General features: G+C 53.3%; 2 protein-coding genes across 4 annotated transcripts; one reads left to right on the top strand and one right to left on the bottom strand.

Annotated features, from left to right (window-relative positions):
- Positions 1-11,241: 11,241 nt before the first annotated feature.
- Positions 11,242-14,776, bottom strand: LOC117649819 (tetraspanin-31). 2 transcript variants are annotated; one of them, XM_034392913.1, is made up of 7 exons: positions 14,579-14,776; positions 14,022-14,189; positions 13,622-13,720; positions 13,417-13,536; positions 13,237-13,323; positions 12,813-12,913; positions 11,242-12,705 (listed from the first exon to the last, which is right to left on the bottom strand). In XM_034392913.1, exons 1-6 carry the CDS (start codon positions 14,636-14,638, stop codon positions 12,839-12,841), a joined length of 609 nt encoding a protein of 202 aa, XP_034248804.1. In that variant the 5' UTR covers positions 14,639-14,776; the 3' UTR covers positions 11,242-12,705; positions 12,813-12,838. The 2 variants fall into 2 exon arrangements, with proteins under 2 accessions (XP_034248804.1, XP_034248803.1); XM_034392912.1 differs by lacking the exon at positions 12,813-12,913.
- Positions 14,777-14,865: 89 nt separating this feature from the next.
- LOC117649818 (tumor protein p63-regulated gene 1-like protein) lies at positions 14,866-17,502 on the top strand. 2 transcript variants are annotated; one of them, XM_034392910.1, is made up of 6 exons: positions 14,866-15,219; positions 15,353-15,503; positions 15,605-15,781; positions 15,887-16,003; positions 16,277-16,410; positions 16,503-17,502. In XM_034392910.1, the coding sequence occupies exons 1-6, from the start codon at positions 15,012-15,014 to the stop codon at positions 16,727-16,729; spliced, it is 1,014 nt and encodes a 337-aa protein (XP_034248801.1). In that variant the 5' UTR covers positions 14,866-15,011; the 3' UTR covers positions 16,730-17,502. The 2 variants fall into 2 exon arrangements, with proteins under 2 accessions (XP_034248801.1, XP_034248802.1); XM_034392911.1 differs by lacking the exon at positions 15,887-16,003.
- Positions 17,503-17,516: the final 14 nt, after the last annotated feature.

Below are 17,516 nucleotides of genomic sequence, written 5' to 3'. Positions count from 1 at the left end.
GCCGCCCGGACTGGCAGACTGATTCCGAGAGTCGCTTTCGTCGCTCTGTCTCTCTCGCTCTCATGGGGCGTGCCCTACAGGTGCGAGAGAGACAGAGCGACGAAAACGACTCTCGGAATCAGTCTGGAGGTCGGCGCGGCGTGGGAAGCGGTGTGGTGGCGCGGAGGTGGCGGCGCAGTGTGAACGCAGCGGTCCAAGACCGTCCAAGACCACTCCACTCCACTATCGCCGCACCGCGCGGCGCCCCGAGCGCGGAGCGCGGAGTGCGGAGCGCAGCCCCGGCGTCAAAACAACGGATTGGCGCTTCGCGCTTCGCGTCGCGGCCGCGACACCTCGGCCGCCCCGTCCCCGTCCCGCCGGGGGCGACAGCGCGACAGCGCGACAGCGGCAGCGACCGGGCCGTTAGTTTCAGGGCGGCAGTGCGCGTCGCGTTCAACCAGGTCCAGCCGCGGGTTCAGCGGGTCACACAGTTCGAGTCCCATTCAGCGACTCTAGAACTCAAAACGCGTCTAGAGTTTTGGCCGCCTCCGCCGGTCTTCTGGCCCACTGTGCAGCGAGGCCCTACCCGCCGCATCCCGCATCCCCTCAGTTCGGCCTTCGGTCTTAGTCCGTCGGCCTTAGCCCGCTGGCGTTCCTTCAAGGCCAACCACCGCCGTGCCTCGCAGTGCCTCGGCTGCCGCTGGAAGCAGAGCGACGACGTCGCCCAGGTCACTCCGGTCCTGCCTGCCTGCTGCCTGGGCTGCCCTGCTGCCAATTTCAGCCGCGGCACGAGACTGGTTGGCGACAAAAAATAATCCGCACCACTGATAACGGCTGGCGTGTTACGTGACGGCAGGGCGGCAGGGACGGCGACGCCTTGGGTCAGTCAGTTGTTTTCGTCGCCCTGTGTCTCTCGCTCTCATCGGGCGTTCCGTATGGGTGCGAGAGGGACAGAGCGATGGAAGGACTCTCGGAGTCAGGCGGATCCAGAGGGAGGGTCGCACTTTGCCCGAAGTTAGGCTGCGGCGTCGTTTCTGGATCCGCCCCTGGCCGCCTTGCGCAGGACGGGGTGAAGGACACGCGGCGGAAAAAGGCCACGACGACGACGGGCCCCTCCTGGATGGCAACCGACGGGGCGTGGCGGTCCGGCAGTGTCCGACAGCCCCCTCCCCCTCCCCCGTTCCTCTCTTCCTGGACGTCCCGGACCGCGCGGGCGTCGACCTTGTCGACACTTGCACTCGGGGTTCAAGGTCACGCCCCTGCATGCCAAGTCCCGCGGTGCTCCATCAACAGGTTCGCTCGCTCAGGCAAGAAGAGTGTCCTCGTTGCGCCGAGGGTGTCGTATCGCGTTTCGTCAAGGAAAGAGTCCGCTGCCATTGAATGTAAATGTCAACCAATTGAGCACTTTTCTGAACTGGTACTCACCGTGAATGTCATGGGACGTACTTTTCGTCGCGAGCGCATCCGACGGTGGTGCAATTTTTTCGTTTCCGCCTGGAGACAAGTATTGTCCGATGCCTCCTGCAAATTGCACTGTGATTGGACGATTTTTTTTTATCGCCTGACGACCGCGAAATTGTAGCACCGTCGACGCCGCGCTTCAAATTGCATACGTAATTTGTGGCAGAAAAGAAGTCCCATGTGACGTTTAGTAGTTCAGGCAGTCTCCCGAAAATCACGTCACTCCTGTACGAGCCAGAGGCAGTGAGCACGTTCCATTTCCAAATGACTCACACGGTGCTTGTTTTTGGACAAGCCGTTGCTTTCCGCCCCGGCTTCCCTACAAGAGTTTCGGCTGCATCGCTTTGCGTCATCTGTTTCTGTGGGATTCCCTGTGCTGCTGTACCGCTATTGCTGCGCCCGGTCGAAGTGGCTGAGCGGCGCTGAGCAGCCGGCCTGGTCAAATGGGACTTGCCTGCCGGCTGCCGGCGGGCGGTGTGTTTGTCGGTGAGTCACGAGTCACTGCTTTTTGTCTGCTTTTGTCACTTACAGCCGTTGCCGTTGTTCGCCTGGCCGGTGAGTCATGTGCGTGTTTGTTTTGAACGACTCGACACCCGATACAAATGACTTACCGCCTAGTGTATAGGCAGCGATTTTTCGAGCGCGTCGGCGAGGGGGGATAGAAAAGAAGAAAATGGCTGACGATTTGATCCAATCCGATACATGATGTCTTCCTTTCTCCCTCGCGTCCCTGTTGGGAGATGACCTCACTGTGGCGAAGCCTGGTGAATAATGTATAGCAGGCCCAGCCAGCGGGGCAGCCACAATACGGGAAGAATATATCTCCTCTGGTGGTTATAAAATTGATGGAAACAAGAGAAAAAAGTTGTCGCAGAGCGACTTGTCTGTCTACTCGGCTGGCCCTCCTTTTAAAGTAACAAGCGTGTCATAAATCGGAAACGTCTTTTGCATTCATTCTGTTTTTTATGCCTACGCGGGTTTGGTCCCTTCTTTGTGTGCGGCTTAGCCAGACCTACTTCGCTGCTTCTGAGTCATAGGGGTCATCCACAGCCAACAAAAGCCACCTTGATTCCAAATTATGTCGATATATCTCTCTATTAACAGACCAACGTTCGTAACCCCTATGTACTGATGGGTCTAGATATGCCACTGCAAAAGAGGGCCGCCGGCGGACGCTGGCGGACGCCGGGCGCGCTGGGGGCAGACGGCAGATGGACGGCAGACGCACGGAACGCGCGGCAGTGCGGTGAGACCGAGACCACCGAGACCGAGGTGAGACTGCCGTCAGACTCGTCAGACCCCACAGGGCCCGGCCCGCGGCCCTCCGCCCCCCCGCGCCCCCCTCCACGCTATCGCTTCCACCTGCTTCCACGGATTGGCGGAGATTTCCACCGATGGCCGCGCTGCCTCGCTGCCGCGCTGATGCACAGCAGAACACACACACACGTACAAACACACACACACGCACGCACGCACACGCACGCGCGCGCGCACACACACACACACACACACACACACACACGTACTCACACACACACACACACACGCGCGGAGGGTCGTCCGTGGGACACACCCGCCAACAAGACTGTGTTTGCTTTCGGCGGGATTTTTGCAGCTTCAGTCGCGAGTTCAGTCGCTTTTTCTACTTCATTTTTTCAAGAAAGTGAACGGGTTGATTGGGACTGAACCGGACTGAACGCACTGTGAAAATTATGCCTGCCTGTCACTTGATGGCAAATTGCAAGGCTTATTTTGCCTTGCAAGAATGTGACCCAGTGAAATAAATACCGTAGTGAACCCGGTGACGAGCTCCTAGCTGAGAGTGAAGGAGTGAAATTCTCCCGGACCTTCTGACTGGGCTGACCCTCCACGGCGTTTCTGAGAACGCGGTGGCGCCCTGCCCCGCCCCGCCCCGCCCCTCCCCGTTGTTTTCCGCGCTTCCTGGCACCACTACTGGACTTTCGGTGCGACGGTCCAACAACCTCCCCCGCCTGACGTGCCTGCCCATGCCTGCCTTGCAGCAGCCTGAGTCGTCTTCTTCGCTCTGCCTCTCTCGCACTCAAGGGACGTGCCGCACAGGTGCGACAGGGACAGGTCGATGAAAACGACTCTCGGAATGAGGCTGTAGTGCCGCGCTGCCGCGCTCCGCCACCGGCGAAAGTCGTGTTAATGACCACGCGCGGAGTTGACTCCGTGACCCTGCAGACTGATTCCGAGATTAGTTTTTCGTCGCTCTGTCTCTCTCGCACCTATACGGGACGCCCCGTGAGTGCGAGAGAGACACAGCGGCGAGAACGACTCTCGGATTCGGCCGGCCCGGGCAATGCCTGCCGCGGGCGGCGCCACAGTGCCAGTAACCGAAGCGGCAACAACAACAACAGCATCGCACTTGTTTGGCTCTCGATTTCGCGGAGAGGCGATAAGGTGTCCGCCGTCAGCGGGTCAGCGCCTCGGCGGGGTCACCACCACCGATTCAACAATGGTTTGACTGCTTTGCAGGATGCGGTACTGCTTGGCTCACGGACAGTGGCGAAGGGGGTCACGCGGCGCCCCCCTCACTGCTCACAGGCCCGGGCCGACCGGCACGGCAGCGCCAGCGTGCGCCAGCGCACCGCCCAGGGGTTACTCCACGCCGTGCGGCCTCCGCGACGGTGACCTCTCCGTCAGGCTGCCGCCCCCGCGGCCATCCGCGGCCGTGGGCGGCAGGGAGCGCGACGAACCGTCCAGCACCCCCACGGCACGGCCTCCACGGCCCCACGGCTCCGCTTGCCTCCGCTTGGCTCTGCTTGGTGTTGTGGGTGCTCTTTACCGGCTCGGTTTCCATTCCCGATTCTCGGTATCGCGGTGCCGCCGTGCTGTGTTCTGTTGGTTCCAGTTGCCCGCGGCCCCGGCGCGGCCCCGGCGCGGCCCCGGCCGCCTGGCCGACGAGGAGGTCAACGTTGTCGCGCGTCCATGCCAGGCCATGCCACAAGCCAGGCCCAGGACATGACCTGCACGTCCGCTGCGAGCGGTGGCGGCAGCACCGCGACAGGACCCGCCGGACCCCCCGCAGTCCGACGGTGGTTCTCCGGGTCACGCGCAACAGGTCTAGGGGGGAGGGGGGCTGGAGGAGCCTGGAGAGCACCCAGCTCAGACTGCGTGGCACCGAAGCCGCACCGGTCGCCACGCCACGCCGTCGCGCGCGCGGGTTGACGAGAAGGGCGACGACGTGGACGTGCTGGCGCGGCCGTGCACCACGTCGGTGACGTCACCGCTGCCCTGATGCTCACCAAGCCGCACATTGGGCCAGAAGATAGGCCGGACACGCGCAGGCGGCCCAAATTCTTGACGCGTTTTGAGCTCCAGAGTCACTGAATGAGACTCGAACCGATCGTGTATCCCTGCCAATGGATTGCTCTCCGAACGAGGAATCCATTGGTGGGGTCAAACGTTTGGTTCGAGTCCTGTTTAGCGACTCTCGAGCTAAAAACACGCCTAGAGTTTTAACCGCCAGTCAGTCCTGCCGTTCTTCTGGCGCGCACTGTGCGCCGCCCCACGGAACGGACAGCGCCGCGCGAATCACCTGAACGTCCTTCATTGTCTCCTCTTTGAGCAGCGTCTCGCGGCGACTCCAAGTGACTGCCGCCGTCGCCTCTGCCTTCGCGGAGGGGCGCAGAGCGCAGAGGTGGTCTTGACGTCACCAGATCACTGTCCTGCCGGCTCCTAGAACGGCGACGAGGACCAGAGCCGCCCGGCGAGAACCTGAACCAGTGTGCCGGAGATTTATTTGGAAAACCGTATTTTAATCTTGTCTCGGTGGGCTGTGTCCGCGGCGCGGCTGTGGCCTACAGGCTATGCTGTAGGGCGCGCGAGCGCGAACCCTGCCACATCGCCGCTTGCTTGAGCGACGATAATTTTTCATGGCTTCGCATAAAAAGTCATTGCCTAGTTTGTTAATTATTTTTTCGGCCCCGGCGACTCGCGAATGAGATTGTCTTCGCAGAACACGGTCTCCTCCGGTGAGTAGTTTAGATTGACGGTTGCGGTGGGCTGCGACTCGCTGCGACCCGACCGACGGAGCAGAGGACAAGTCGTTCTGGCCGCCGCCGCCGCCGATCGGGGAGAAGATCCCACCCCGCCCGATTTTCGCTCATCTAAAATACAGGCCGCGGGGCAGGGCGGCTGGGCGGGCGGCACGGCGCGGGTCGGGTTCACACGGGAGCTGCCAGCACCTCGTTCGGCTTCGGCGTGGTCCCCGACGGTCCCATTGGTCCCATCCACCCGAAACAGGTCGGGGCGGTGGCCGGCGGTGGCGGTACCCCTGCCCCCCTTCCCCCTGCCCTGCAACGACGCGTCCGCGGCGGCACCACGGCGTCCTCGTCGCGCCCGGCCGACCTGCCGCCCCTCCCGGACACCCCGGACGCTCCGGACGCGGCCTCGGCGGGCTGGTCCGCGGCCAGTCCAGTCCATGGCTCGGTCCATGGCTCGGTCCATGGCTCGGTCCTCGGGCAGCCTCCGTCCCCGCCAAGTCTTATCCTTCCACTAATACAATTGACCTTTTGGCGGGACTAGTCGGGGACACTCATACCGCCACTGCCTCGGACAACTGGGGCCCGGTGGGCCTGACTCGGTGGCTGGAGGCCCCTTGGGGTTTCCTTTTTCCCCTGGAGGCTCTCTTCAGCAGCCTGCTTCAATCACCTTTTTTTGCAGCATGGAGGCAGTTTTCCACATCAGGCGGTCTGTATTTTTCAATCGATCTTGTCTGCTGGGCGCACCACTCCACCAGTGTCCCTTTTGTTAATTGGGACGTGTGTTTGTTTTTTGTGGCAGGGTGAATGAAATAATGAGCAGACCTATCTTTGGCCAGGGAAACCACAATGGTGTGAACCGTCGCCACCGATAGCTCACCAGCGACGGGATTCGCGCCCCGAGAGTGCCAAAGACATTAGTCGGGGCGAGACCTTGCGGATTGCGGACGCGGCGGACGCCTTTGCCGCCTTCTGCTGCCCTATCTGAGGGGGTGGCCTGGCGCTGCCAGTGGCCCGGCCCGGCCCGGCCCGCTGTTGGCTCAACGTTTTTTGGCCGCGGCCTCACTTCTATCGGCAAACGTATTTTGGGCCGCGGCGGTTAGGGTTAGGCCTGACGCCTTCCAGCCGCTTCCCGCCCACCGGCCGATCCTCCCGCAGAGAACAGTGTGGCCTCACCGCTCTGTCCCCCTCGCACTCACGCGGCGTGCCGTGGCCTGGCCGTGGCCTGGCCGTGGCCGTGGAGGAGCGAGAGTCTGTCCCGCACGAACACGCGAACCCATCAGTCTGCCGGCCGCCATTTCGCCGCCCGGAATACGTCGATGCCCGTGTCTTGTTGTCAACTCGTTTTCGTCTCTCCGCGGGCATAGTCACTTTTTTTTTCGTTGTCAAATAAAATGTTTTACTTTATTTCCCTTCTTTTTTTCTTCCTTATCACCGCCGCACCGGGCTCACTCCACTTGGCGCTTTTTTAGCTTGTTTCTGGAATCGGTCGTCTGAGAGGATTAGAGCAATATCGCCGCCACTGACTCATCCGCCCCCGCGGCCCCCGCGGCCTTGTTGCTTTTCGCAAGGTGTGGCGCTCAAGATATCCGCGGACGCTGCCACGCTGCCGGCATGGCCGCCGAGGAGCATCGCTGCCGAGCCGAGCCACGGGGAAAAAGAGAGGCGAAAAATAAAACGCCCAAGGGACTTCCACTGCTTTAGTCTAGCAATAACGCCTAATGCACAGTCCAATTCCACAAACCTGCTCGCCGGCCGGTCTTTTTCCACCGCCACGATTTGCAAGACGAAAAAAAAAGAAGAGAGGAGAGGAAGAGAGGCGCAGACTTGGGGAGGAATGTCATCAAGCTGACGCGCTGACGCGCTGACGCCGCGTCACTCGGCGGCACGGCGGCCGTAAATTTGATTGACGCCTGATCGGCGTGTCCACGACTGTCCGCGACTGTCCGCGCGTCCCATCGGCATACATTAGCCCGCTGCTGTCCGCGGCTCGTCGGTGACATTTAATCGCCGAGAGAAAGGCGGCTCGCCAGGGACTTGCGCCAAACGACGAAAAGCGCGTTAGGCTAGGTTAGGCCTGGGCGTCCTTGGGCACCGCGGCACCGCGGGGGCATCGCGACGTCCAAGAGGAAGATTTGGCCACCCGGCCCCGGCGTGACGCCCCGCCCGCGCCCGCCAGCGCTCTATGACAAATTCGACGTGAGGAGAGGAGTACACTGCCGGCAAAGTTTTCCACGCGTTTGGCAGGCGACGCCAAGGCAACGCCAGGGCAACGCCCCGCAGCTTCCGTTTCCTACAGCCGCCCTCCAACCACCCCCGCAGCCAACTGCAGCAGAGCGAGACAAGCTGGCAAACACGGCGGTCATCAAGCTGCAAGCGGCAAACACCCCGGCAGCGACGAGCTTCAGCCAGGCCGCCGAAACTGGAAGTGACTAAAGGTTCATGGGACCGTTGAACTGCCGCAGCACCGCGCAGCTCGCCGTGGGCGCCGAGCTGGACAAGGCGGCCGAGCTGCACTCTGAGACGAGTCGTTTTCGTCGCTGTCTCTCTCTCGCATTAGTATGGGACGCCCATGAGTGCGAGCGAGACAGAGCGACGAAAACGACTCTCGGAATGAGTCTGCTGGCCGAGCAGTACAGAGACAACGACCCCCGCGGCCGCCGGCACAGCGCAGCCAGCGGGTAGCGGGGCACGGCGGCACGGCGGCGCGGCCGGCACGGACACCGGTTGCACCCGCAGTCCGCGCCGCCCCGACCGCCCTGGCGGGCCCTGGCCCCAGCCCCAGCCCCAGCCGCGGGCCGCCTCGCGAGTCCGCCCCCACCCTCCCTCCGGGCGCTCACACGGCTTCCCACGATGATGTGACTGGGCGGCGACAGCGACAGCCAAGACAGCGACAAGGCAGTGTAGTGGAATTAGCCATCGTCCAGCCGATGGACTCCGGCGGCGCCTATCGGCCCCATCGACGGGGAGGGGCAGGCCGGGCAGGGGCGGTGGACGCGGATGGACGGCGGAGGCCGTGGGGGTCGCCTCAGTCGTCTCCGGGGGCCCGCCTCGGCCCGCGTGTCCAGGACGAGGCCTCTCGGCGTGCGGCGTACGGCGTAGTACGTAGTCCGTGGCTGGAGCAGCGCGGGGGGCGGAGGGGAAGAGGGGAGGGGGAGGGGCTTGGCTGTCACGCAGCGAAGGCGCCCCTGCAAGCCCGGCAAGCCCGGCGGGGAGGGCCGAGGGCTAGCGCGGCGCGCGTGGCTTGGCGGGGCTTGGCGGGGCTCTGCAGAGCGATTCCGAACAGCGCTTTCGGCGCTCTGTTTCTCTCCCTCTCTCCCTTGCACGCACTCACGCGGCGTCGCGGCGAGGCGCGAGAGAGACAGCGACGAGGCACCGTTCGGAGTCAGTCTACTGCGTCGTGGCGGCGCGTGGCGCGGGCCTCGGGCGCCTCGCAAAGCCCGCAAACGCCGGAGAGAGACAGACAGAGAGAGAAGAGGGGCACGACCAGCACGTTCGCCGGGAAGCGTGGGGAAAATGTAAGCAAGGAGTGAAATGGCCACCTGGTGCGCGTTGCGGCGCGTAGCGCGTGCACCCTGAAACGCCCCCAGTCGCACCTGCAGGCATGCTTGCAGGCATGTCTGGTGGGCTCGCGAACCCCCGAACCCCGCAGTCCTAGACACTGACGGGCATTTTCTCCGACTTCTCAGGGCGCGGCCCGCACGCATGGAGGCGACCCTGCGTCGCGTCCCCACCCAGTCAGACTTTGGCGAACAAACTAACCATCCAAAGTTTCACCGCCGCCCCCGGGCCTGCAGGCGAGGCGCGAGGCATAGGCAAGGTTGACAACCCGTGTGAGTTCGTGTTGGTCGGCTAGTCCATGGCTTGTCGACCGCCTGGACCTGTGCCCGTGCCCGCCCCGTGCCCGCCCGTGCCCGCCCCTGGCCCAATACTCAATGCGCGCCGTGCCGCGGCCGTGCTTGGCTGGGTTCGACTCCCGATGGGTGCGCGCTGCGCGGCGCTGCGCGGTGCCAGGGGCAGAAAGTTGGAGCCGCGCGAGCCGCGCTGGAGCGGCCAGGGTAGGGACCCAGGGCGGCGGCAGGGTACATCTGCCGGCGAATAAGAATTCATGTGGCGCTGCTGGCGCTGCTGGCGCGTGGAGCCGACCCTGAGAGGCGGGGAATAAGGCCTGTGCACGAACGGCCGCTGCTCCCCTCCCCTCCCCTCCCCTTCCCTCCCCTTCCTCGTCTGGCTGGCCCGGCCGGCCCGGCCCCTCTGCCCACCCTTTCCCGGGGATGGGGATGTGGGGCCGGGTGGGGCCTGGTGGGGCCCGAGTAAGGGTACGGTAGTTTCAAGGTGGAAGGAGTAGTAGCGCGGCTCCGCGGCGAACGAGTTGCCTCCGGGACAGGGAGGACGGGGTGCGGGCGCTGCGGGGGGTGCGGGCCGGCCGGGGGTGGTGGAGGAGACAGGAGAGTCGTTCCCCACGGCGCACGGTAAAAGTTATTGGCCGACCCAAACTAGGGGGGGGTGGGCTGAAGGGGGAAAGAGTACTTAAGCGATGGCCTTAATTGGAGAGAGTGGAGAAGAGGACGGATGGAGGGGAGGGAGGAGCTACGCATCTGCGCCGCCACGGGCAAGGAATGTCGGAAACCGAAGGGGGAGGGGAGGGGGACTTTGTGATTTTATAGTACGCTACGCACGCTACACGCTACGCGACCTCGGGCTGCGTGGGCTGCGGCGTCGGGAGGGGGCAGACGGGAGGGGGAGGGGTACTGAGGGTTGGGGTTGTTGCGGTGGTGGTCTTGGTTGGAGCTTGGTGGGGGGGCCGCCCCTCCTCGGGGGGTTGGGTTGGGGTTTGTTGGGGTGGCCGTGACCCGCAATGACCTTGATCGACTGCTCAGCATCCCTGCTGCTCCACCACGGCTCCACCCACCCCCAACTACCCCACCTCCTCCTCCTATACCCACCCCTGCCCCCCTGCCTGCCCTCAGTCAATTTATCAATTGATCTACTCGGCAACGTCGCCGACCCGACAGGCAGAGGAGGTATCCGATTGAGAAGGCTTTTGGCGCCTTTCGTTGAGGGATCCAAACTTTCGATCGCCAACCAGATCCCTTGAGGAACCACCTGGAAAGACTTGACTGGGTGGGTTCGGACCCCTTAAATGCATAGAAAGTAGAGAGCTCAAACGAGCGAACACTGCCTGTCCGAATAGAAAGGACAGGAGGGGTAAAAATCGGTCCAGACACAATCAACAAACCAGATGACTCTAAGGTCTCAAAAATTTCAGAGTGCCGGCCAAGGTCAACTGCGCCTCAATCAGCTACCGGAAACGGTTTGTGCTGACAGCTTAGTAAAAGCGTCGAGAGACATACTGCCCGCGCGAGAGAGTGTCTGAGCGGAGCATCGCAAACACAGTGCCACTCTGAGGTTCATCACACTGTCCAGCAGCACGGTTTGGATGGCAGTAAACAGGGTAGATGTCGGGTGACCTGAAATGTCTTTGGGCGACAGCGCCCGGAAGATACACCACCGCTTTAACACGTCACAGGGAAGACGTGGGGAAGGTAGGCCACCCATTCGACATGTGACGGTTGTCATCCCAACCAACCGAGCCAACCTGTTGAATGGGTGGCCTACCTTCGCGGAGCTATTGTTCAGAGGAGTACTGAACACTGAACACTTTTCCTTACAGGCTCGACACAGACCCATAAGACCTCGCCTTGAACTGGTAGTACCGAAGTACTTAACTTTTTTTTGTCGTGTTAATGGCTTTTCCTGTGGCACCAGTTGAGCCCAAATGAACAGACAAGGATGTGAGGAGGAAATACCCCGTTTATTCTTCAAATTATACAATTAAACCATATAGATGACTAGATTAGCAAGTTCACAATGCTAAGTACCTAAAAGTAGACACTGCAACACATGAACTGAGTTGTACAGAGCAGAACAGAATTATTTTCGATAGTTGATTCTTTCATCTAGATACACTGATTATCTATTTTTAACATGTACCATACATTTAAAATGAGAATGCAGCAAAGCTTCACATACTTAGAGAGTAACATGGCAAGGAAAAGGTTGCACCCACTTTGACTAGGAAATCTCCCTGAAGATAAAATGTTTATTTTTTAAAGGAGTTTGGGGAGCCTAAGCTTTCAGAGGGGAATAAGTACACAAATCCCTGTGTAACAAGTAAATGAAAAGCAGTTCAGTAAATTCTGAACTAAACTAAATACTATTGTATCTAATGCAATGAGGAATGGACCTCAAGGATGCAGTAATATTGGTCCCATTACAACTACACTTCAATACTAGCGAAACAGCTACATGGAGGCTACACATGAAATAAAATGTTTGGTTACTTCCAACATAAGCTTACAATTATATAGATAGGGAAACAGCTTAAACAGAAAAATAATACACAATTAGATCATCCGCATAGGAGTTTTGGCTAAGAATTAAATATACTTTTCATATAATTATTTGTAGGTACTAGGCCACTAAGTTAGCAGCTGGTACTAGGCTACTAAGTCAGCAGCTATCACTTAAAAGCCACAATTTCTTAATGTTTTGTGCCAACATTACTGCATTAAAAAAGGTTTGAATATGGCAGTTATCAACCCTTTGAGGTTTTGTTTATGTTTTCCACAATTTGATTTAAAAACAGCTGAACATAATCATCCACTCATACTTTTGGCACTATTTGGCACAACAGATCAAAATGACTCATTTTCTGCTAGGATATCCAGAGTAACATGACAGGCCAATACCTGAAGCTTTGTTTAAAGTTTAAAACAAACTATGACCTAACAGACAAAATGGATTGATACATACCAAAATTCATTGGAATGAAAATTGAAACAATGTTGCAACAGGTAAGCAAATCAAAATGTTTTCAACCTGCCTAACAACATTTTAAGGCTTTGTTCGAATATTAATTTCATTAAATATACGGTTGGAAAGAATTTTTAAACCTTAGTTAGTTATTGGCAATGGGTGTTTTGAAAAAGAAATCTAACTGATCAAAGCAATAAAAAAACAAGCAAACTAAGATTTAAAAAAAACAACAACACACAGTTGTAAACAGTTGTAAATGCAGTTACAAAGAAATGACAAGATTATGCTCACTCATGAACAAGCAACCTAAATAAATATTTCAGTCATTCAGTAAACTAAAACTTCACACCCATCAGTAAATTCTGCTTCTTGGGAACAAGAAACTTGCTGATGGATCAAACTGATTCCGGTATCGGCATGCCACCAAAGCTGCTATTACCTGTCACAAAACAAATTGAGATCAATCAATGAAATTAGACTGTTATTACTGGAAATTTCAAATTATTTATTCTAGTATATTTCAGTAAAGACGTAGGACAAACACACCAAGGCCTCTTAGAAGAAGGTTCGTTTTAAAGGAAAGCACTGGGATTAGCACGAGGATCCTTCTGGTTGCGATAGCGGACAGTCAACCAAACCCCAACAAACTGTAGCATTTAACAGAGCAGGAAACCATCACCATGTTAGAAAACACCACACAAACAAGCCCCTGGACAGTTATAGTACAGTAAAACAATAAAAAAAGCTGATGAGTATTGACCGCATTAACCTTCTGATAACTTCAGTTACATTTCTCATCCGAAAAATAAAAATTAGGATAAAGCCAACACAAAAAGAACAGAAACCTCAATGTTTTCTTTGTTTTACACTTCATGACACAAAGAGCACAGAGATGCCAAGAAGGGATTCCCTCACCAGTACCTGCAATGCATACAGGCATGGCATGCTTGATATAATACATAACATTTACCTCTGTGAAGCTGAAGAAAAGTCCAATACCGCCACACAATTTGAATGCGTGGTCTATAGTAGTTTGAAGTTTGTCAATACATGGTTGCTATAAAGAAAGACCATAATTATTACAAAAAAGAAACTTCAATTTCTCAAAATCTAATAGGCACATGTAAATAGAGAAATTTATGAGCTTCACCATGTGGGGCTGAGGGCAATTCTTTGGAGCAGAGGTCGTATTGAGAGATTTTTCGAAGTCACAACAAGAAAATGTTTCCTCCACTTTCTTCTTGAAATCTTCAGATACCCCGTCCCATCCCTATAACAAAATAAATATTAAACAATATCATAAAAAAGAAATTTTTTTTTTTTTAAATTTAAGAAAAAAGGTGCTCAATACAGACCGATTTAGCCCAGCTTCTTTGCTGTTCCTTGTTGACAGCAAGGCAAGCACAAGCTACACTGAATTGGACGAGGAAAAGCATGAACAATATCACCATGTACTGCATCATTATTAAGGAGAAAATATTACAGTAAACGTGCATTAACTCTCAATGATACCTTGGTGGTATGGTGCAGTAGATCAAGTAGACCAGATCCGGACGCAACATAAGACAATGGCCTATCGAAATAACGTTGGCAAGAATATAAGATTGTTTTTTGATTGGTCGAGGGACAGTGCCATTGGCTCTTCGTGTTGCATCTGGATCAGGTCTACTACTGCCACCAAGGCAACATAGAGTATCAATACACTTTGAGAAAATAAATAAAATGAGCTTGGTTCAAAGTTTTATAAAAGGATACAAAGAAGAGCACAACTTGGTGATGCTTCACAGCACCAATAAGACCAAGTATGGAAATCAAGATTAGGAATACACCACACGCCAAAATACCACCGATAATAGGCAGATCAACAACTTGGGCGCATGTTCGGCCATACAAAGCTACTCCAATCAGAAGAAATGCTACAAGCTGCAAAACAAACAGAAATTATATTATATACAATTCATCTTGAAATACAATGTTTAACATCACTAAACCAGGCCTTCCAAGGATTTATCTTTGCTCCAGCTCCTTAGACACATCTCACACAAAGGGCTCTATATTAGATATGTACCCTCCAACCTCAGAAAACCAAGAAACAAGGTCCACACCCAATCTTTGGAGCAAAACACCAGAGTATGTTCAACGTAACCTCAACTTTCTATCACCTTCAACGGCAAACTAAAGACATCGGTAAATAAGTGGAAGAGTTATCTCGAACGCATCTTTAACTGAATTATTAACTGATGATGTAAATCTTGTCGATGACAGTGACAAAGAAAACTTTAAGCCCACAGGACGGTAAATGGTCAACTTACAATGTAAAGAATGTTAAGGGCAACAAGTGCCCTTTTCGAGCACGTAAACCCTCCACACATGGCTAATTTAAAGGGAACAATAGTATCAAAGTAAGTTGAAGTCAAGCTTTAATGCAGCGGCAATAGTTCAATCTTTAACACTAAAAGACTCGAGATGAACGACGCGTTGACGTCGGACAAACAGACAAGTAATCACGTTTCAGTTATTGGCAGATCGACAACGTTTTGACAGAAGACTGCAAATAATCATCTCTATTATTGGCAGGAGCAGCAGACGACAGCAGACGACGGCGACGTGCACAACAAACAACAAACTATCTTATCGGGAGGCTGGAATATCTGTTGCTACGCCCTACACACGCCGTGTAATCAGTCTGAGATATTTTTAGAGTCAAGTAGGGTAGTTGAGATTTTTGTCGCAAGTCTTTTGGTGATGGATCCGGAAGACAGGTCTCTAGATGATTGTGACGGCCCGATTGCAAGTTTTCGAGGTGCCACGTTACAAATACAAGCAGAAAATGCAGCCGAAGATGTTGCCTCTTTGTCCGTCTCAATCTCGCAGACTTCCCAGAACGAGCGAGGTTGGTCTAATGCTGTTGTAAACGATGGTGACCCAGTATCACCATCCGAAATCAAATCAGGTTCGTTCAATGTACAATTCTTTTATCGTCCAATGCCTGTGAACAGATTGTTTACATTTTGTTTGAACACCTTCACACCACAACAGAATTGAAGCGAAAATTTAATTTTGAATTGTTTTTCTTTCATGAACAGATGTAGCTGCATTGCCTTGGTCTGAGGACCACATTAAAAATTTATTTTCTTCTCGTGAAGGATTGGTAGACCAAGCAGTCCAGGACAGTATTTCTGCATTCGTACAGCCAGATTTAGATGGTGAAGTTTTAGGATCATGGATAATGACTGAGTATGTTGTTGTTTTTCATTTTCATTTCTTTTTGATATTCCTGCATATTTGTAATAATGAACATTTATGTCAACACTGACATACTCTTTGTCCCTTGACAGGATAAACATCTGGGATGCTGAAAAAGAGAGACTAGTCCTATTGACTAATAAATCTCTTCTAGTCATTAAGTTTGACTTCATTGCATTAAAACCTCTGGAAGTTAGACGAACATTACTAGAGCAGATTGACACTCTTGTGGTAGGAGATCTTGCTTATCCACCAGCATCACTTGTGCCGTAAGTCTGAAAAAAGCATGTAGACTGTGATGTTTGGCTTGCATACTTGTTATTCCTTGCATGACATTCCACTCCTTATATGTTGAATTATCTATGGCTCTGTAGGCGTATGAATGGTCTGGCATCCGGTGTCTCCACCATTGTGAAAGGGTGTCTGCTTCATTGGTCCCGTCCGTCAGAATTATGTCACACTGCCTTGGATGTTTCGCAGTTTGAGCCCAGGTACCCATCTCCTTTGTTGAGGCTCCTGTAATATGTTTATCTCACTAACCAAACATGAAAGTATATGTACTTAAAAATAATTTCTGTTTGAGAACAGATGTGTTTGTTGTCTTTGTGCTCGGCTCATGTGTGTTATATATTGACTGTTAAGACAGCATGCCTCTTTGTTTGTGAACTACTAACTATTATTTTTCATTTCAGGAAATTTGTTTAAACTAACTCTCATCTAATTTAATAGGGACGCAGTTTTACAATATGTTTAATTGTTGACAGACCACGGAATATGCAAGGACTGCGTGTAATGTGGAACAATGGAGAACCTATTACATTTTCAAAAAAGTGGAATCCTTTCAACAATGACATTCCCTACCTCACTTTTGCCTCTCATCCTTTATTATGGCACAAAGGTAACTATATGATTTTTATTTTGTCGCATGTTGCTATAATGAAGTTAGATCCATATTTATACAACTTTTCTTTATTTTTTTTTCATGTCCAGAATCAATTCAAGTTGAGGGAAGGAAAGTTAAAGAACTGCCTTTCAGCTATAATGTCGAAACTTTATCTGAAAGCCTGATGGCTACTATGGAGAAACTAGGCAAGCCCACAAAAAGTATTATTCAACATAAACCAATTCTGCTCCATAACTATTTGTCTCTTGGCTCATTGATTCACAACAGAAATTCTTTAGGCTTTTTTAAAGTGCGTGGTCGGTTTAGCTTTTGAATACCTCTCTTGCATACCCACCCACTCTGTATAGTTAACACATTTTTTGTTACCATTTATTATTATTTGACTTGTGGAGACACTGCTCTACCGATGTGTATGTTATTTCTTTTTACGCTTATTCATTTTTCAGTATACTTCTGTGATACAGCTAGTTTTCTATGGGGTCATAGAACCTTTAGACATTTCCTCACTTTTTCCAACTACTGTAATATGATCTTTTAATGGGGGTAACACCTGAATTTGACAATCTAAAACTAATCATTGAAGTTCCTGTCTCTTTATCATTGTCTTCCTGTTCTAATGTAAGATCAGCATTGCCAAAGAAGAGTTTATGTGGTTGCTTTTTTTTCTATCCTACTATTCCTACATTTCAAACTTTTATAATTGTTAAATTATTGTTGTCAAATTTGAGCTGCTATATTTTAAAAGCATACAAAAATGTGTCAAAATTTTATGAGGCATTTATGGGAAGTGTTTGTTGTTATTACTGTTTGTTTCTTCTCTTTCTCTCTCTCTCTCTCTTTTCCATTTGATAACAATAGGAGAATGTATTGCCACTTGTAATCTCCTTTTCCAAATAATTGCTCTCATTCATGCTAATCAAGTAAGTTATCATAAAGGGTGTGGGTCTGAGTGTGGGTCGACTGGGTGGGAGTATTTGTCATGGGTACCTGGTTAATGAGCACCTTGGATCAGGCCACTTCTCATCTCTCTCTTCTTGCCTAGCTTTCCTGTGATAAAAATTTGTTAATAAATCAATACATGTTGTATCCTTTGAAATATT

The sequence above is a fragment of the Thrips palmi genome, unplaced genomic scaffold (assembly GCF_012932325.1).
Source record: "Thrips palmi isolate BJ-2018 unplaced genomic scaffold, TpBJ-2018v1 HiC_scaffold_4, whole genome shotgun sequence".
NCBI classification, from domain to species: Eukaryota; Metazoa; Arthropoda; class Insecta; order Thysanoptera; family Thripidae; genus Thrips; species Thrips palmi.
Note: the sequence above shows the minus strand (reverse complement) of the source record. Positions and strands in the feature narration are given on the sequence as shown.